We start from the raw sequence: 21,266 nt of genomic DNA, 5'->3' as shown, positions 1-21,266 counted from the left end.
CTTGGTGGGCCAAATTTGGCCCGCGGACCCCACTTTGGGCTCCTCTGTCCTAGAGGGATGCAGGTTAATCATAGTTGCTATAAAAAAGAGCATTATTACACTAAAAAGAAGATGAAGAAATATTAAACTTTAATGTTTATCGATAAGTYGAAGCATACTGTATTTAAAGTTTGTGTGGAATGGCAGTACTTTGTTTTATAGCAATTTGTTTAGTGGCTCAGGACAGGTTACTTATCTTTTTCTCATTACGTTGATTAAGCAATTAATGTCTTATAATAATTGTCTGCAACATATGCGTTTATAATCTCTCTAGCTCTCATTGTCACTTGTCAGGACAGTGTATGGTTTTTAMATTTTGTTTATTAAAGGGCTGATTTTATATTTGTTTTATGTGACTGCTATTTTTTTATTGTACTGTACAGCATTTTAGTCCTGTAGTTATTGAAGAAAAAAAATAAATTATGGTAAACACACAGAAGAAAATACATTTTACTTTTTTTAAATGTTTGGCATGTTCCCACAGAAAAACTGGGTGGGGTTTTCTTCAATCATTTTACAAATTTTAGGTGCTTATCTTGTAAAATTTAATTTCAGAAAAAAATGGTTGTGCATCTGCATCATGTAAATGAAATCACAAATTTAGCCATAATTACAAGTCCTGTCTGAACTGTGTTTCTTTTCTTTTTTCTTTTTGTTTTAGTAATGTAGTTGCTCAAAAGGATTAAAGTTTGTATAGAGATTTATTGTGGGTGGGACAAAAATAAACAATTTTACAACATTTTAAGTTAAATATTGACTGATTGTTGAAGTTAATGGTTATAAGAGAGCGTCACTGTGAGGTTGAGTTTTTAGTTTCTGGTGAACAAATGTGGAGGAGTTCACTGAAAATATGTGGGGAGAGATTGCTCCAACAGCGACCATCCTGTCTCATTTTAAAACTGAAAATTTTTTCAGGGATTTCATCATAATAACCCTTTCGGGGTGTGAACATGTCTGTACTGAAGGTACTGTACATTTCTTGGAGACCAATATTTCATGTTTTCGTCATTTTTCCAACATTTTTTAGGGAAATTTTCATTTTATCTACATTTCATAAAGTGTCCCAATAAAATCTATTTTAATATAAAATGCTAGCTGAGTAGAACTTYTGATTTGTAGTAGTAGTCACTAATACAGGACAGCTTATTTAATAAATGTTAACGTCAAAATCAGATAAACATGCGGTTTAGGTGGATCAGATCCATCTCTCTSCAGTGAGTGTAACTCCGTAGAGGAGGCGACTGATCCCTGAAAACATTGTAAATAATATTTCATCATTTAAATAAACAAATTATATGCAGATCTCTCTTTTGGAGCAGTCTTTCCTGCTATATTCAATTCAAAATATTTTTATCTTATCTTAAAACGGTCTAAAATGGGAATAAATAGTTAAAAACAAGCAAACAAAAAAAGTTTTTGCTTTCTCTTCATAMTGTTATCCGGTACAAGTCAACACAAAAAAACTCGACATTAGTCATGCTAGCAGACTGAAAAAACGCTCACACTCAGCAGGACAGTAGCTGCCCCATATTTGAACCTGACTTTACTGTGGGAAAAAAGAACTAAAATCTGGCTAATACTTTTTTACGGTGCATCCTAAATTGAAAGCAGATTATTTTTAAAATGAGTTGTCCCATTTCCTGTTGCTTCCAAGTTATGCATTCATAAAGGATTACATGGAATAGGAAAGAGGAGGAAGGAAGGAAACGCTGTTTGGTTCCTGGCCAGAAGCTACACACTCAGGACTCGATGTCCTTTTTTTCCACTGAGGTCAGAGCATTGACATTTCACATGGACGCTTTGACTTCTGCTCACTTTTCCTGCTTTTTCACTGCTTTTCTCTCCGGCTTCTGCTCTTCCGCCCGTTTCACTCAAAGGTCAGTCGTAATTAGCAGCAGCGTCGGGCCGTGTTTTGAAATATCCCCACGCTTCTAGTACACTGAAGCCACTGTGCACTTATTTAGTTGCATCGAGCGGTCATCGAATGACAGGGTAATGACGGTGCTGCTGAGCGTAGGCTGCAAACGAACACAAAGCTGTTCCTGAGGTTTCTCTGAAGGAAGTACTATGAGCGGTTCGGATTGTTGATGAAAAGGACGGCTGTAATAATACGGTACTTTTCAGGTGGGTTACTGTTTATACAGTCAGACAAAAAGAAATACTCAGTCATAATTGGGTCTTTTTTGGGGCAAGATAGAAGTATTTAGATTATAAAAGATTTTCAATGCAGTCTGAGAAATGTACCACCATGACACCAGTGTTGTTAGTCGTGTATAGATTTGATTGTAGGATGAATATAAATGAGAAATTAGTCTCTATTTATGAACATTTTCTTAGTTGGCATAAAAATTAATCGTGATTATATTTAGGGGCGTCCCGATCCGATATTGATATCGGATATTGGTCCGATATCAGCCAAAAAATGAGTATCGGATTTTATCAGCCTGCATAAAAAATGTCCGATATAAGCAGTTCAATCCAGCAGTCCACTGACTCAGCTCCAGCTTGGATCCAGCATGTAGCGCTCACGTGATCACAACAACATGCTGCGCTAACAAGTTAGCAAGAATGTCGGCAGAACTTTCTATTTTCATCAGAAACAGAGTTGAAGCTAAGTGCAAAGTTGTCATGCACAAGTTTTCTGAGGGGGAACACAGAACTGTGAACGTTTTAAACCGGAGCAACAACTACTCTCCACCCTGGCAGCAGCTTTGCGGTTCGGCTCAGTTCGTTCAGCCTCGGTCCAGTGACCGCACACAGCCGCGCTGTTTCAGAACTAGGGCTGCCACGATTAATCGATTAATCGACGACTAATTGATTATTAAAATAATCGATGACTAATTTAATAATCGATTAATCGTTTTCTTTTTTTTGTTGTTCTTTACTTTGTTTTTCTCTCCAAACTGCTTTGACACCTTCCACTGCCACATCTGCCTTTCTGTCCTTGACACATATGCACAGTAGTGGTAACTGGGGTAGGCCGTGGACGTCACAAGACATTATACAGACAGGCTCTGGTATCATGGCTACCTGGCAACGGAGCTCAAAAGTGTGGGATCATTTTAAGAAAATGAAAGAGAAACCTGTGCAATATCTGCAGAGCAGAACTTGTCTTCCACAGCAGTTATTTTTAATTAACATATAGCTAAAATCTAACGATGGTTATATAATAGCAGCTGCATTCTGGCGGGATAAGCTGGATGTTTATATTCAATTAACGAATGATCTGATTAGTCGACTAATCGAAAAAATAATTGGTGATTAATCGATTATAAAAATAATCGTTTGTGGCAGCCGTATTCAGAACCTCCTCTCAGGTCCGGTCGGTGGTTCTAAGCTGGCAGAAGCGAGGACAGCACGCTTACAGTTTTGACATCCCGTGGATTAGCTCTGGGATTGATGGACAGAAGAAAGGAGAGCACAGCTTTTGATTTGAAATATGAGCGCGACATGATGAGAGCAGTGCTAAAAACTGCTCTCTGCAGGAGCGAGAGGCTAATCTCTACATGATGCTCAGAAAATGCAGCAGTAAGAAAGGTAGCTATCAATTTAAATAACTGACTAATTCTTACTATTTATTTTTTGCTCTTGTTATTAGAGTGATGATTAATCTGTTTACACACTTGTTTGAGTGAAGATTAAGTGCAATGATCGCGTTGTTTTAGTTACAGTCAGTAAAATTGGAGCTGTGGACTCTTAACTTTGAACAGACAATAATGTGGGGTTTTGTTTTGTCCCCACCTTCGGTTTTTTTCCACTATAAAGCAGCACCAGGCTGACAGGTAGTAAAACAATAACCAAAGTGATTTTGAATTGTTATTTTATACTTTAAAATAACATTTTGTTTTTATTGTGTTTTATTTTTCAGGGTATTATAATTTATTTTATTAAACTGTATAATGTTCTTCAGTTTAAAATGTATGTGATCCATTGGTTAAAAAGAAATGGGTCAGTTTTTCTCATACCTACTCTTTTACACTGTTTGACTTGATCAAGACTTTTCTAAGTTTATACACTACAAAATAGGTAAAAGTGTGTGACTTGTACTGTCATGGTAACGGGTCAGTATTGGTATTGGTCAATATCGGTATCGGACAGTTCTCAAAGCTGTAATATCGGTATCGGAAGTGAAAAAGTGGTATCGGGACATCCATAATAATATTCGATAGCGATTAATAAAATAAACAATCCCCTGGAGCCCCTGGATGCCTGCGTGCCCTAGTCACACGACCAGTTTAATTCACTCGAGTGGGAAAGATTTGCTCTCTGTAAAAATCTGTTCCAAACTGTGTCAAAAGTACAGACTTCAGGCTGTAAATCAGTTTTTAAATTGTGTTGAAAGGCCAAGTAAAACCGGAGTTATGATAAATAAATTACAGAACTTTTATTAATGTTGTCATATTCAAAGTGGAGAGGAGCACCGAGCAGACTGACCGGGCAARTCAGTCAGTCTRCCTGGCAGCATTAATCATATTAATCRAGTGCCAAAAAATAATCGATTAATATTTATGTGACGATTAATTGCACACGATACACTTTTGCCCAACCCTATTTTTATTAAAGACAAAAATGTGCAGGTGCTAAAGTTTGTCAAGACTAAAAAAACTTTTTTTTAGTTTGATCTTTTTAAAGTTGAATCTAARTACTTGTTTGTGTAATACAATAAATGATGATAGACCTGTATTGACAGTTAAAAAAATAGAAAAGAAAGAAAGAAACGCAGCCAGGTGTTCAGCCAGTAAGCTCAAAGGAAATAAAACTGTTATTGTCTGATTTGTGCAGTCAGACAAACAGAAGAATGTGTTTTTACACATTGRCAATGTTTATTTTTTGTATTTGGAGCAGTCTGTTGTTTCTAACATATCACCAGGACTGTGATTCCTGAACTCCTCGCTGGCATCTTATTAAAGGCAAATTGTCCATGCAGGAAGGGCATCTGGTGTAAAATAAAACAATTGGCAAACCTTTCATCATTACTCGGTGAGGCAACCCCTGCAGAAGGGAGCAGCTGAAAGGACAACACAACAACAAAAGTGATGATGTTCTCTAACATCATCATAGACGCTTACTTTTAGCAGTTCATTAGTATGGCCTCCTCTCCTGTGCCTTTTTAAAAAATGTGTTCTGTTGGACARTCATTGGGGTTTGTTTTTCTCCCTTTGCTGCATCATAAACTTTAATGTCAAGATTTGGCAGGATGACAGGATTTTCTTTCATGCCCTGCAGTTCATTATCGCTGTAAATGATCTGTATTGTTTTGTTTTGTACTTTTACATTCTTACCTGTTCTAGGATATATGAATTTCTCTCATTTTTATCTGAATGTATTTAATTTAAATGTTTACAGTTAATACGTAATAAAAATGCCATTTTTCTAGGCTGAGAAATCTGAGAATTGTATATTCGAAAATGCGTCAAATTTAGTAGTTTTTTAATAGGGTGTTTTATTTTATTCTGTGTCTTAGTAGTTTTACTCTCCGAATTTGACTGACACCAGCCAATTGTGTATAGATTTGATTGTAGGACAAATATAAATGAGATGCTGCTTCAGTCTCTATTTATGAACAATTTCATAAAAAATAGTGCACAGACTGCTTAAGGTCTGTCAGACTAAATAAAAAATATTGTTTTGCTCTAGACAATTGTACTAGTCATTTGATCATTTAAAGTTGAATCTAAATTCTTGTTTGTATAATAGAATAAACGATGATAGACCTGTATTGACAGTAAAAAAGAAAAAAAAAACGCAGCCAGGTGTTCTGCCAGTAAGCTCAAAAGAAATATTTACTTTTGCATATGCCAGTAACTGTTATTGTCTGATTTGTGCAATCAGACAAACAGAAAAATGTGTTACACACATTGTCAGTGTTTATTTTGTGCTTTTGGAGCAGTCTGTCATTTCTAAAATAGGGTTAGAAACAGCACACCTATTAGTTTCCTGCCCTTTTTTTTTAAGTAACAACATTATCTTTGCGGATTTTGTAGCTTGTGGTCACATTTGTATCTGCTGCATGGACAACAACCAGAGCCCAGCGGAGGGAAGTATTGATTTGTGTGTTGTTTGTGTGTGTCTGTAGCTATATCACTTTCTTGATGAGATTTCCCAGAATCTGCAGCTGTTTTTTTTTCCCTCCTGCTTCCCATCAAAACAGCATGTTTATTTATTTTGTTCCCATGAGTTTAAGCCTCTCAGACTGGTGTGAAACTCTAAAAACAAAAATCCTCCTAGGTTTGCAGAGCCTCTAAATACAACTGCTCTTTTGTGAAACGACCCACAAGAAACTATTTTAGCTTAGGCAACATAAACGTGTTAAATGATGGGTTCCAACAGCTGTATTTGTGTTTTGCCTTGCCTCTGGTTTTCTGCTGAAGCTGGTGTGGTTGGCAGGAACACACAAGAAGGCTTTTAATATTCCACCAACTGTGGAACGACTCAAGAGCAAAGCCACGGAAAAGAAACCACAGCATTCAGATTATTATTATTATTTTTTGTTGTTTTGCACGTTGAAACAAAGAAATCTCATTATGTTTGAGTTAGCCGTGCTGAGGAGCTGCAGTCCAAATATAGATTAGATTCTCCGCAGGATCCTGTCCTTCAGTTTGTACGTGGCCAGAACAATGCACAAAAGAAAATCAATTACCGTGCATGGCAACGCAACACCCAGATAAGTAGTGTTTATCTCTGAATAGCAACTCCTTTTAAAAACATTAGATTTGTTGTTGCACTAAGTTCAAGCACGTGTCATTTTGAAATTCCTTCAGCTACTGCAAAATTCTGCCAGTCATCGGGGTTTGTTTTTCTCCTTTTGCCTCATTCCACACTGTAGTGTCAAAATTTGGCAAGATGACAGGATTTTCATTCATGCCCTGTAGTTCATTGTCGCTGTAAATGATCTGTTTCTTTCTTTTTTTCTTTTTATTTTTTTAACTTTTAAGGTCCACAGGCACATAAGTTATGGGCAAAATGTAGGAAAAAGAGATGAAACCAGAATAAGCCACAAGCTTTGCAAACATTAACGTAGCTTTAGGTCAAAGTGAGACTTATTTTGTCACTTAGACTTTGTGCTTTTGTTTTCAGTGCATGTCGTTACTGTAATCGGCCGGTCAGCGTACTAAGATCAGAGTTTAATGTAGTTTAACAGAATGTTTAAAGCAGGGGTGCCCAAACATTTTCCCCGAGGGGGCCAAAATGAAAATTTATCCATGGCTGCGGGCCAAATGCATTTATATAATACATGAAATACAAATACTTTTTAAAGTAAAGTCCTTTATTTTTAACGATTAAGCTGTGCAATGGCCCTCTTTTGTTTTAGTTTGTGCAGTTGGAGAAAGTCTGCCATATGCTCAAGTAGCAAAGGCTCATGGGACATATCATAAATTGATAAAATATGAGTTTTTGTGGCCTTTATAAAGTGTGCAAATCTACATGCGGGGTTAAATCCGATCTAAATATTTCTTCTTGTCGTTTCATGTTTCATGTTTAATCCTAATAAATCAAAGATACGTATGTCAGCACCATGACTGAAAACTACCTTCACTACAGCCCTTTTATATAGTCATTTGACCAATGGAAATACTGTTTCTACCTGTAGGATAACAGGTTACAACCTTGTAACTTTGGCAACTGTTGGTGGGCCAAATCAAATGGCTTGGGCCCCACTTTGGGCTCCTCTGGTTTAAAGCCTGTCTGGGCTTGTCAGAGAGGAAACCAGTCAAACTGAATAACAGATTRACAGAAAGCAAAACTCTAAAAGCACACATGTACGTGCAGTCTCACAGTACAGTTGTAGTGTTTATTTTTTATTATTATTATTTAATTTTTTTGCGTATTTGCATGTTGTGTTGACTTTAAAAATAATTACACTGGGAAGCTGGTTCTAAGTTGGTGTGGGCAATTATGGTCCTCGAGTAGTGCCRCCGTCCTGAGCGGTTTACTTATCTTGCTCCAACACACCTGATTCACTGTCACTGATTGTAATCACCCATTGATTCAAATCAGGTGTGTTGAAGCAGAGAAACCCCCTAAAACCTGCTTGAGGACCAGGCTGCTCWCCCCTGTTCTAGAATATGAGTAATATGATTTTCTTTAAATATTGCCTATTCTGAAAGTTTGAGTCTTYTTAGTTAGGCCATGTGCTTCACTCTTGCAACTTTGTTCTGTTAATTCCTTTCTTTGGATTTTTAACAATTCAGTTGGAGCTGCAGTATGTTATGATCAATTTCCATTAATTATAAATACATATTTTGTAGGGGTGCAACAATACATGTACCCGTATCGAACAGTGCTTTAGGTTCAATACACACTTGYATCGAACAATACAGATTTTTAAAATTTACTTTATCAACTTGTCTTCTGAAGATGCTCTGTGTTAAAGGATCAGTGGATCTGTGTTCGACTACTCCACCTAGGCTGCATTTGTTGGCACAGATCCACTGAGAAACTTGCTGTTTCAGCAACATTTAATTTAAAAACTGTACTTTTGGGGTTAAACAAATGTTCATAATTAATTTAAATGAAATACAGTTTAAAAGGGGCATGGAAATTTCTCTTTTTTGTATCGAAAAAATATCGAACCATGAGACTAAATTATCGAACCGAATCGTGAATTTCCTGTATCATTGCAGCCCTAATATTTTGGTATATTTGGTATTTGGCGACCTGTTTTTTCCCCTCCCAACTAACTGAATTGCTTGGCTTAATAAAACAAGAGAATTTGGACACTTTAATATACAGTAGATGAGCATTCTTAATTTAAAAAAATAATTAGTGGTTTGCAGTAAGATGCCTGTGGCTATTGTTGCCGCTGCAATATTTTCTACTCAGTAATTGGATAAAGATGGATAGGCACAGTCAATTTATTCTTAAGTGGCAAATATTAATCTGATTGATTAATTGGCTGACTAATACGCATACCTTTTTTTAAAAAGTTTCTGTGATGGTCAGTAACTCAATGAATAAAACTTTGGGTTTATCAAATGCAGGTGTTTTGATGCAATAATTTGCACATTAGAAGAAATGCAGCACAACAAGCGTTTAAAAGCATGTGATGTTAATGTGACAACAGAGTATTTTTCACCCCACTAAAATAATGGCTGCGTTAAAACTAGGAAAATCACATGTCTGCTGCTTTTAAGAATAATGAGCACCTTTTTTTTAAAGAACAGAGTTTCACAACGACTCGTAAAATCCTGTGAACAAAACAGGCAGACAACACAAGTGATAAGAATTTTAATACACAGGATGATAAGCAGGTGGGTCAGAGAAACCCACGAGTGTCTTCCAATAACTTTTTTTTGAAATGTAGAGTTCATAAGAGTCTCATTCACTGAGAACACTGGTGAAAAATCTTTACGAACAAACAAGGAAAGCCTGGCAGATTTTTGTTTAAGCCATTAAGCTCTGACTGGAATAGCCTCGTCTTTGCCGCACCCTGTGCTGTGTTACCTTTTGGAAGGAGATTTGTCATTTTTTCCATTGAATCAAGTATTTCAGTCGTGTTTCTTGTCTGTCATTCAGACTTGTTTAACTTATTTGTCTTACTTATTTTTATACGTAGACTCCTGCAGATATTTATTTTAAGAATGGCAAAGTCAGCGACAGAGGTCATTCCAGTCTCTCTCTCTCTCTCTCTCTCTCCCTTTTACTTTATCAGAAAACACAGCTACGTTTAGTTAATGCTGTTGTTTGAGAAATGCTTTTGCAATGCATTTTTTTCATATCGGTGATTTATGTTTTTTCTTTTACAAAATAAGGAAATGTGAGCATAATGATTCCATCGTTTTTCTGGGTTTGTAGCAGCATTTATAGGTTTAAAATAGCATGCTTTGACTTGTGTTTAGCATCCAGTCTGAGGACAACACCCAGAGTGTTTTTTTTTCCTTCCTTGTTCTTGTTTTCTGGCAGTCTCACTTGTGGGTTTGGTTTTTATCCATGAAAGTAACGTAGTTTAACGGTGTAAAGAGCAAACCAGCTAAACCTGTGTGCTGCTGCTGCAATACTTTAAAGAATCAGCAAACATTATGTTCATCACACCCCTACTGGAAAAAAGTGAGTCTGGGAGCTTTTGGACTAAAATGTCCAATCAAAAATACTTGTTTATAGTTTGCTTCCAAGAAACCAGACCTTTTTGGCATTTTTAAAATGGTTATAATGATTATCCAGGAGTCTCTTTCAGATGATAAACTGCTTATGTTTATATGTGCTGAGTKTCCTCTGTTCTGTGGTTGTTCCTCACAGATCTCTTGTTTGTGGCTCACGATGTCTTAATGTGGCGGCACTGTAATCAAAAGGACCTTCAGTCTAAGATTAGAAGACCCTGGCTCAGCCAGATGACAGCTATGCCTCGCTTGAGCACCATTCCCACGCCAAACCCCAACCGTGACCTTGTCTGGCTCGTCTGTGTTTTTCTTTGCTTCTCTACTCTACATGCTCAAGCTGATATAGGTAAGAATAAAACTAAACTGATCAGTCCAAGCTGTAGAGAAGAAAATAAAAGTATATTTAGGAAAACAAAAATCACTGGTTCTGTTGGATTTTATTAATTTATTTTTGTCAAATACCCTACTTTCTAACTTCTGATCATTTGTTTTCCAGGTCTTACAGTACCCCAGCAAGTGAGCCTTTCACCCGACTTCTACAAACAACAACTCTCCATATCCTGGTTGGGAGGATCAGCCTCAACCTTTGACATTATTATTATAAGAACTGAATTCAATGAAACTGTTTTCTATGTAAGTACTTTTTATGTTTTATTTTAGGTTCGTTTCGCTTTTCTGTGAAACGGGTTGTACCTTTTGCTTTATGGGGTTTTGAGGCATATTTGTGGTAAAGAAATGTGCATTCATGCACTTTAGTTAACTGTTATTGATTGGCCTGAACCTTAGTACTAATCTGAATGTGGGATGTGTTTAGTTAAGGCAAGCAATAATTCAGGATTTCTATTCCCACGTTAGCTAAAACTTTGACTCCACAATATCGCACATTCCATGATGATCTGCCTCATTTTTTCTGTGTTTTCTGTATATTTGTAGGACACTGTGTCTGCAACAGTAAATCAGGAGACTGGCCAGCACCAGTGGACTTGGTCCTCTGAAGAACCTCTGGAATGTACATCACTGTCAGCTAAAATCTGCTCAAGAGCTGGGCAGGCAACAAGTGAATGGAGCGAAACTCAGATACTTCCAGGTCAGTCGACAAGTTTCAACTTTAGTATCGTTGTTGCCTTTTCTGTAAAAAATTGTAACAGTTTTTTTTTTATTTTTCATATAAATGCATTTTACAGCAGACCTCGGCTCAGACTGTACTGTTTCTGTTCATCATTGTCTCTTTAGGCAGAGATGTCCCCAGTAATAGAAAGTTTCAGATGTATCCCCAGGACAGAATTGTTCCTGTAGGGGCCAACACGACCTTCTGCTGCATAGTGGAGGAGGGGAAGACCTTTAAAAGCATCTACTACGGCAAAACAGAAATGAAAGTGAAACGGTTGAGTCGGCGAAGTTATGCAGTTACAGCTGTCAATCAGGAACCATCGGGCTCAACGGGAGCTAATGTTTATTGTCAACCGGTCGACGTGAATGGAGCGATATCTGGAGCCGTTGTGTTTGTTGGGTGTAAGTTACGTGTGTGAATTTGCACACAAATGATTGATCTAAAATGGATCCGTTTGGTGAAATATTTTGGATAACGCGTTCTTACAGATTTTTGTCTCCAGAGTAAATCTTGACGAGTTGTTTCTCTTTGCAGATCCACCACAACCCACTGATTTTGTCTGTCAGACTCGTGATCTGGTCTCAGCTGTGTGTCAGTGGAATGAGGGGCGAGACACTCACTTGTCTGGCAAACGAAGAACACGATACTCAGTAACTGGAAGGTACAGAGTCGCACACAAAGTGTTTACTTTTACAAGGTTTTGTTCTTGTGATCATCTGTTGGACATCAGCGATGGTTGAGAGACATGAAACAAAATACGAAATATAAAAAGAAAGACTTTTAAAAAAGTCATGCAAAGACTTAGATGAGTACATGTTTCCTTTCACGAGTGTTAAAAAGCCCTTCGAATGTAGAACTGTATTGAATTGGGACATCCTGCAAATTAAAAACCTACAATACATTTTCTTAAATAGTCAACATTTTTGCCATTTTTAGAGCCAAAAGAGGCTCATTGAACTGTTCACACTCAAAAGGCTTCAAAAAAGCAAAACGTTTCTAAAGGTTCTCTGTATTTCCCAGTGGAAAGGATGTGCCATCAAAGAGGTAGCTGCACTCTGTCACTCAGCACTTWAGATAATGGCTCTCTAGTATTTATTATAGTTTCATCTGATTGTTCCTTAAAATGTGTTTATGTACAGAAAAAAAAACAATGAGAGGAAGATGAGAATTATAAAGCTTTTAGTCTGAGTAATTTCTAACTTCTGTGTGTCTGTTTGATGGTTATTGGCTGCTTTTCAGACCATTTCCAGAAATGATCTGGAAGCTGGCCAAACATATGCTCTTTAGTCTAGTTTAGATGAAAACTTTGCAGGGATTATGTTTTAATTGTTGTAATGATGTGCTTTATTTCTAATTGCCACACTTGTTTTTGTGTTTGTAGAAATTGTTCTGAGAAGAACACAGAGCTGAAGTGCAGCCTGCCTCAGTGGGACGGTAACTGGACTCTGGTAGCTGTTAATCCCCTCGGTCAGTACAGCCTGACTGACTCAGCTGAGCTTAGTCACAGAGGTAGGCGGCTGCACCTTATTGCCTTTGTTCCAGACATCGATTCCCATAAACCTACTGATTATAATTTGATTATACGAGTGGAGAAAAGACCATGCTTCAGGAAAAGGTGAAACAGTTTTGCTTTGCATTTAGTTTTTATTCTTCTACTGTTTCTTCTCAGTGTATCCAGTAGCACCAGCTAATCTGACCGCTGCTCTCCATGCCTGGAATGTTACTCTGCTCTGGGAGTGGAAATACAAGAGCTATTCCTCCCTGGATCTTGCCTGCCAGGTAGAGTTAACGACCCAGGGACACAAAACAATGGTAAGATTTTCTAACACAATGTATAAATTTGCTTTCAAAGCAGTTATGTGCTTCACTAAATAAATCTGTTTGTGTCCAGCGTATCTTCTCAGGTTTGGGTCTTCAGTCTGTGGTTCTATTGGACCTGCAGCCCTATGAGGATTACAGTGTTCGGGTTCAATGTAAATCCCAGAAGAACTTCTGGAAGTGGGGAAACTGGAGCAATAGCTTTTCCTTCAAAACCAAATCCGATAGTAAATATTTTTTTTAATGTTTCTTTTAGTTTTTTGTTTTTTCATTTGGTAAAAAGTTTAGTGAATACGTGTTTTTCCTTGATTATTCAACAAGTATGCATGTTGATGACTAGTGTGGTTAATCTTTCGTACTATTGCTGTTGAGTCGTCGTCGTTAAAAAGCAGAATTGTCCTTAAATGTGGCCATCACATCAAACCAAGGTTTAGGTCACAAAGTGCTMTGTGGAGAAATAGGCAGATATCTGTATAGTTATCTTATTAAAACATTTGCAACAATTGCTTTTTATTAAAATACAATTAATAAATGTATTATCTACTGCTCATTTAAATTTAAGCTCCTTTTTTGAGCAATATCTATAAAAAACTTGATTTTAAGCATGAAATCCTAAACTTTTTGTCATTCTCTCTGTAAACTAGCAAAACCTTCTTTTCTTTCCAGCTGGTAAATCTTAATATCTAAATATTATTTGATGTTTCCTCTTTAAAATGACATCAAATATTTCTCATTAGAAAAAACTGAAATTGGGGTTTGGACTAGTGTTCCAGGGGTTATCTTGATTAGGAAGACAAATAAAGGCATATCTCTGGAACCACTCATGATATCAGGATGATCCTGGTATCAACATGTAGCTTAAAAAGCCAAGAGTGTGAAAATAGGCTTAGCTCATTTTGACCAAATCTGACTGGTGGGTCACAAATGTACTGTTGACTAATTTGCAATCATGTCATATTTTAGTTCATTTATAYATATTTTTTCTGTCTGTTTTTAGTTCCAGATGCCCCTGATGTGTGGATGTGGATGAACAGRGACAACACTGGGCTGGTTGTTTGGAAAGTAATGATCTTTCTCATTTTTATATTTTGAATGTATTTAATTAAAATGTTTACGTGTAATAAAAATGCTACTTTAGTTTTATTTTATTATAATTTTTTTTGTCATTTTCAAGTATATTTAAACTCTTGTGAATATCCACCATTAACATCACATAAATGTAAAAGTGATTAAAAAAAATCCTAATTTCCTCTAAATTTTGWTTGTATTTCTTTTTAGCCTTTAACACGACAGCAGAGCCACGGTCAGATCACGGATTTTGAAGTGACTTTATGGAACACTAAAGAAAATCTGCRGCACACACAAATCTTCTCATCGGATACTTACTCTGTCCCAGTCAACCTCACACAAATGGCCTCATTCAGTGATGACGACAAGGTCATAGCATCCATCGTTGCAAAGAACACTGCAGGGGCGTCTCAGCCTGCAAGTTTACTGCTACGCTTGATAGGTTTGTGCAACAGTATGAGATGTGTTTTGCTTACTAAAAAGTATATAGATTATAATCCTAATTACAAACTTTAGTATTTTGTAGATTTTTAAATTAACAAAATGAGTTGGTCTCACATACAAAAAAGCATTTGTCTTGTTTGATGCCTCTATATTACTACAATTATACTTTTTTTCCCAGATATGGAACCCCCTGTTCTCTCCAGAGTAGAATATACCGACAGTGGTTTCCCTCTGATCTGGCAGCAGAATGCCAGCATCACATGTAGTTATCTGATCGAGTGGGTCGATGCCTCGTGCAGGCATGACTGCCCAGTGGAGTGGATCAGAGTGAAGGCAGGAAGCACAAATGCTTCTATTGAGTCAGGTATGTGGAGCATGTAGGCTTGGAAAAACACAGTTTTTCCCAGCAAGTTTCAAAAGAACTGTAAGTCACTTTCTCCATCTTTATCATTTACACAAACCTAAGTCTTATCAAAGCTTTTTGTCAAAAGAAAGCTGTGCAGTGTGTCATTTTGCTAAACATTCGATAATCATTCTTTTTATGTTATCAGTCAACTTCCAGCCTGGTGTGAGATACAACCTCTCCCTGTACAGCTGCCCTTCAAGTTCCCCACAACTAATTCAGCGCTGGCAGGGATACTTACTGGAGCTAGGTAAGGCTGGAAAACTAAATCAAACTACATAATTTAGCATTTTAGTCTTTATTTCCATTTTATGTGTTACAACACAAACCTCAATTTGTTTAATTTCTTGTGATCTGCGCAGTCCCGTCCAGTTCTGTCCCCCTGTTGGTCAGTCAGGAGGGTTCTGACGTAGTACTTACCTGGGGAGAGATTCCCCTGGCCAACAGAAGAGGCTTCCTCCTGGGTTACAATGTTTACATCAGTCATGGTTCCCAGCTCTCACTTATTGGTAAATGTTGTTTTAAGCAGCAGATCTGTTCAAGTGAAGTGTTTGAAAAAGGAAATGTTCACAAACCAAATTAATAGATTAGTTTTGTTACTGGTTTATATTGGTCTTTGTTTTTATTTTTGTCTCTTTTTTTTTTTCTCTCTTTCAACAGCAAATCTGTCAGACGTTGGTACAAGGAAATACATCGTAAAGGATCTCTCTGTAAACTCCTATAAATTTACAGTCAAGGCCTACACTTTGGCAGGCGAGGATACAGGAACCACTGCGTCCATTATGATGGAACCAGGCAGTATGTGGTCAAATCATTCATCCAAGTATAGTTTTACTACCATTTATTTTGTTTATTATTTTAAAGGTACATAATATGTTACTGTAAAAATGCTTCTATGTGTCACAATATAAGACAATGTTTTACATTTATATAATTTTAATTATTTTATCTGAACAACAGGTGGGCTAATCATGGACATTTTGGGTTCTTTGGGAATGGTCACTTTGTTACTGTTCATTGTTTCCTTCATTTGCTACAAGAAGAGAAAATGGTAAGACTTGTATGTTCTTTGTTCCTGATTAGTGTCTTTCTCATTTCTTTATGTTCTTGGAATTGTAAAAACGACATGCCTTTCTTAGAATCCACAAATACTAATCGTACTGGAAGAAACTGTGTACTTGATAATTAGTTTTGTACAAGTAGGAATGTAAAAATACATTGATACACATCAATATATTGATTAACTCACTGATTCAACTACATCAAGACAAAATGACAACATCAAACCATAACGTCATCATATGGCCAATGTGGATCAATATATGCCCCTCTAACACAATGATTGTGTTACATGGGCATATTATATTGCATCATATCAATCGCAATTGTGAATTGAATTGAATCTAAATCGTATCATGACAGAACATGTGGTAGCGAGAATCATTGCATCGTCATCCAAACAAATTGATATAATATTGTATTATTATAAGCTGGTGWTTTACACCATTAGTAACAAGTAATGTTTTGTTTGTTTCAGGGTAAAAAGGGTATTTTATCCAGATATACCTGAGCCCAAGCTCTCTAGTGATTGGTCCAGAACTCAGGTACAGTATTGTTCTAAACCAGTCTAACAGTTGTAGTGCAAAACTTTTTGATCATATCTAAATGGACAAAACACTTTTTCACTTCTTTTATTCAGGGACCTTTGGATGTGAAGCCATCTCCCCACAGCATGGTCCACATTGTTGAGAAGCCTGAGCACGATTCTATTAAGGACGCCCTTGTTGTCATTCCTGAGGAGGATGAAGATGATGAAGGGCAGGGCATTGCAGATGATCCAGTCGACACCGATGAGCCACAGTCATTGCGCTACTACAACCAAGTGGTGGATGAGCGCCCGATACGGCCTCGTGTTCCAGACTCTTCCGTGTCCTCTGCGTCTTCGATGGATTCAGCAAGCACAGATGTAACGTATACAGGGATCCAGACTTCCTGTTCTTCTCTGGTCTTCCAGCAGGATCCACAGAGCACATCTGAGGGCCATCAGCCCGATCACTCGGCCAGCTGTGGGAGCGGAGGAGGGGGGTACCGTCCCCAGATGCACCACATAGCTTTGAGTGATAACACTGGCTGCGATTCTCCTGAGCCTTTGCTAGAGCCCCAGGCTATTAGTTCTGGGGGCTACAAACCCCAGAACTCTTGGCATTTTGACTCTCCTACTGAAGAGGAAAGGGGCGGCCTTGCCCCCTCCCTCGGATCGCCTGTCTCAATTGCCTCTACTCAGTTCCTCCTCCCTGATGAAGAGGATTACAACGAGGAGAAACCACAGCCGTTATCATCGGCAGCGACCTGGTTCAGCAACCTGATGTCATCTTCCAAACCGTAATATCATCTCATTTTTCCTATTAGCAGACAGGCAATGGAGGTTAACAAAAATGTTTTTTTTTCTGTTACCAGTGTCATGTAACAAGAAAGAACCCTCCTTCCAGATGTAGCACAGCATTATCACTTGCATTAAACTGCAGGTTAATTGTTCTTTTCAAATGTGTTTATACTGAAATTATACAAATATTTGGTCATTTCATTCAATATAGATCAAAACATGTATTATATAGAGAAACTCTATCCTGACAGCAAATCTCTGTAGTTTGGTTTTAGACGTTGAAGTGGCTGACTCCCTTTTGAAAGCCTTTCTTGTGACATGCTATAATGGGCATTTCATTATGGTAAATATTGTATTTCAGCTCTGCTGATTTAGCTTGTKTTTCAGATGTTTTTTAGCATTCTGAGGGGAGAAAAAAAAGTTCAGTTCAAAATTATGGGTTTCAAACTCAGTGGCAGCAGAAAAGATGCACAGCCTGATTGGCTGTTAAGCGTCGTAATGAACTCTGGACGAGCCAAATGTGATGTTCACTGTTCTGAAGCCTAAATGCTTAGCAAAGCCTTACATGTAGAAAGCAATCCATATCCTAATTTTTGGTGTAAAAGCACCTTACTGTGATAGAATTATATTGAATAGTAATGGCTTGAACTTACACACTACATTTTAATGGTTTACCTTGGGAAATAAGTCATAGACTCTGTTTATGGACTGCAAAATGCAATGTTTTTTTTGCGCAGGTGTGTATTGTATGCGGGGGATGGTTTGAGGTCATTTATRTTGTGTTCAACTGCAGTTTTTGAAATGAAAAATAWGTCTAMAAACCCTTAAAATAATTTAGATACCCATTACAGCATATGTGGCTTCCACCACTGGTGTTATTTTATACTGCTGTCTGCTGATGAGTCACTAAAAAAATGTCAAGTTGCTGTTAAAGGGGTAAAAAAATAAAATAAGGAAGAGGTTTCCATTCTTAACTATTGTTTTATTACTGTCTAAATTGTAATGTATTATTWTGAAATGCACTTAGAAATCATTTATTATTTTACACAGATATAGGAGTGGTGCTTTCTGTTACAGTCTGGAAATCTGAACTTTTCAGATATACACTAATATAAGCTAGAACATCACATAAACTGATGTAATTTAATGAACAGATGGATTATTGTTAAGTATTTAACCTGTTGTTCTAATTTCAGGCCAGTGTTCTTTTTTTTTTTTTTCATCTTGTTGAGCGTTTTTGATGATAAGTGTTAAAGATTTATTTTTATTCATGTTTTGTGTGTACAGTGAAGAGGTTGTCATGACAAAATAATGCTTCCAATGATTTTCACCAGATCACTTTTTACTGCCTTACCCCGAGATGTTTAAAAATGCAACATTCAAAATGCACTGTATTTGGTGTTTAGATTCTACTGGAGTGCTTTGAGATGGTGACTTGTAATCATGTTTTTGCTTCTTTTGAAATAATTTTAGTTGACAATGATGTCTAAATTACCTTTTTTTTTTAAAGGTTTTCTTGTCTTTTGAGTGCAAACTGGCACCTTCTTTTAATTTTACAAAAAAAGGGACCAAGGAGGAAGCACGTGTTGGGAAATGAGCTCGACAGACCTTTTAAAAGAAATCAGTATATTTTATGACAAAACCTGAAGCAGCGTTTATATGCAAAGTTTGTTCTTTGACATGTTTGGGTTTATTTTTTTGGATTATTTTTTGTTTGTTTGTTTCATGATGTGTTTGAGTCWAGCCAGAGATTGTATTTTGTGGCTGACAGTGGTATAATGGTTTTAGTACCTCCAGCCAACAAGCTTTAAATAAATATACTGTGACATAAAAATATATATTTACCACATTTGATGTCGTAAAAAATTTGGTCAGTCCTTTCACAATTAAAATGTTTTTTTTAATTATTTAAATAAAGCAAAATTTAACTTGTTTAATTGGGAGAAAAAGCCCAACTTTTGCACAAAACTTGTGCTTTTCAATATAGTTGTAGGGCTTACTTATATATTTTTTTCTTTTTGTGTCTAAATGGCTACAGATTGTTTTTCCCTTGAAGTGTGCAATTCTTAACAAGCATTAATGTAAAGAATATGAGATTGTTTTACAAGATTTGTGTAATTTGCACCTGTTTTTTTTTTACTAGGTAGGTTTTATGCAACTAACTGTACATAAGATTAATTTTCTTAGTTTTTGTCCTACACATCCACCAAATGCAATTAATGGCATCAGATAGTCCCATTAAAACATACTTGTGTGCTAAAACACAGGCTTTAAAAACAATGTAAACTGAATTCAAATGTTTAAAGTGACCTTTTTGAAATTGCCGTGTTATAGAAATATTGACTTGCCAGAAAACTCACATCCATACATGACAACCAGCTAATGAATGTCCTTTTAGTCTTCTTTCCTTTTTGAATATCTAATAAAACTATAATTTCTATATAAAAATGCTTCCTAACATCTCATTCTCTGGCCCATTAAGTTGTTGTAAAATTAATGCATGCTGTCTAAACAAACACAAACTGGTTTGTACACTTTTAAAAATCCTTGATCATGTTACACACGATATAGCTTTAAAACACTAACATTGCATGATAACAAAAGCATTGTACATCTGTACAATTTTTTTTTCTAAAAATGATGTAAAATATTTTGCAGATTATTTTATTAATGAACTGAACAGACTGAAAATTGCCTCTGAGTGAATATATAAATGTTAGCATTGATACCAAAAGTTGCTATGTTACTTGTTTAAAGGCAATAAAGTGATTTGTCTGGATACTTGTTGTTTTTTTTCTGTCTCTGTTTTTTCCACGTGTCCTGTTGAAATGTTGGCCTCTGCAGTGTTCCATAGAAACCCTGTTTATATGTCACCAATGGTAACGGGACAGTTCAGTTTCTTCGGGCGGTGTTAAAAGATTTTAGCCGCATTTGGAGAGTTTAAAAGATGACTGCGCGAAGTAAATATAGTATAAAGTGAAATTTATTACACGTTCACACTATGTCGGAAATACTGTGCAAGTGGCTGAACCAGGAGTTGAAGTTGTCAAAGACCCTAGGTATGAGTGACTGAGCAAACCATCGCTCTTTTTTTTTTTTTTTTAATTTTTATTTTTATTTTTTTTTTATTAAGCTCATGTTAACGTGATGAGTTCGTTGTTGTTGTTGTGGGTAAAGTGACGGAAGTCAGGGCACAACGAGCGGTCATCGCATTTTACATGTATGTTATTGACTGTAATACAATTATTCGACTGGGCACAATATTAAAAATCGTTTTTTGAAAATACCCACATAGCAAAATTTGTCAGGCCCAGCTGTGGCCCAGACATTGGAAACAATAGGGTGGCCCATAACTGGACCAGTTGTGGGACACAAACGGTGGGCAGCACTAATCTAGAAATTAGTTCCACTAGCCCTAAAGCACTAACTCAGATATTTAGATGTAACTCTAAAGCACTAACTCAGATATTTAGATGTAACTCTAAAGCACTAACTCAGATATTTAGATGYAAYTGTAAAGCACTTTTAACCCATTCAACCTATAAACATTCTTCAACAGACAACATGAGTCACATGTTGTTGACATTCCACAGGTGTGTTTGAGTTCATATATGTATTGTCACCTGGTGGATAAGTGACACACATGAACAGAGTGTGTGACAGCTTTCACTCTCAGCTGTTAACATTAACGCTGATCAATAACATTTATAAACCTCAGTTAGTGCTTATAAATTTAGCAAGTGCTAATCCACTAATGAATTTTAAAATTAGCAAAAGCACTAATCAGGAAATTAGTTCCCCTATTAGTGCTTTAGGGCAGTGGTTCCCAAACTTTTTGTCTTCTGACCCACAAAATAATCATGGCAAAAACTTGTGACCCCAAATATTACTGGTCTGAGTACA

At 36.7% G+C, this 21,266-nt stretch overlaps 2 protein-coding genes across 2 annotated transcripts in view; both read left to right on the top strand.

Annotated features, from left to right (window-relative positions):
- The first annotated feature begins 8,104 nt into the window (after window positions 1–8,104).
- Window positions 8,105–20,144, top strand: lifra (LIF receptor subunit alpha a). Its single transcript, XM_014002611.1, has 18 exons — window positions 8,105–8,109; window positions 10,276–10,482; window positions 10,633–10,769; window positions 11,070–11,223; window positions 11,370–11,648; window positions 11,782–11,908; window positions 12,629–12,756; window positions 12,917–13,059; window positions 13,139–13,292; window positions 14,063–14,127; window positions 14,344–14,575; window positions 14,756–14,941; window positions 15,129–15,230; window positions 15,343–15,489; window positions 15,641–15,778; window positions 15,941–16,031; window positions 16,518–16,584; window positions 16,680–20,144. The coding sequence occupies exons 1-18, from the start codon at window positions 8,106–8,108 to the stop codon at window positions 17,364–17,366; spliced, it is 3,048 nt and encodes a 1,015-aa protein (XP_013858065.1). The 5' UTR covers window position 8,105; the 3' UTR covers window positions 17,367–20,144.
- A 13-nt stretch (window positions 20,145–20,157) lies between these two features.
- spef2 (sperm flagellar 2) overlaps window positions 20,158–21,266 on the top strand; it is a 13,064-nt gene continuing 11,955 nt past the window's right edge. Inside the window, exon 1 of the mRNA XM_014002610.1 lies at window positions 20,158–20,422. Coding sequence (XP_013858064.1) covers window positions 20,365–20,422 — 58 coding nt within the window. The 5' untranslated portion in view covers window positions 20,158–20,364. The remainder of the gene's footprint in view (window positions 20,423–21,266) is intronic.

The sequence above is a fragment of the Austrofundulus limnaeus genome, unplaced genomic scaffold (assembly GCF_001266775.1).
Source record: "Austrofundulus limnaeus strain Quisiro unplaced genomic scaffold, Austrofundulus_limnaeus-1.0 Scaffold14, whole genome shotgun sequence".
In the NCBI taxonomy this organism is placed as follows: domain Eukaryota; kingdom Metazoa; phylum Chordata; class Actinopteri; order Cyprinodontiformes; family Rivulidae; genus Austrofundulus; species Austrofundulus limnaeus.
This window is presented reverse-complemented; position numbering and strand designations above follow the sequence as displayed.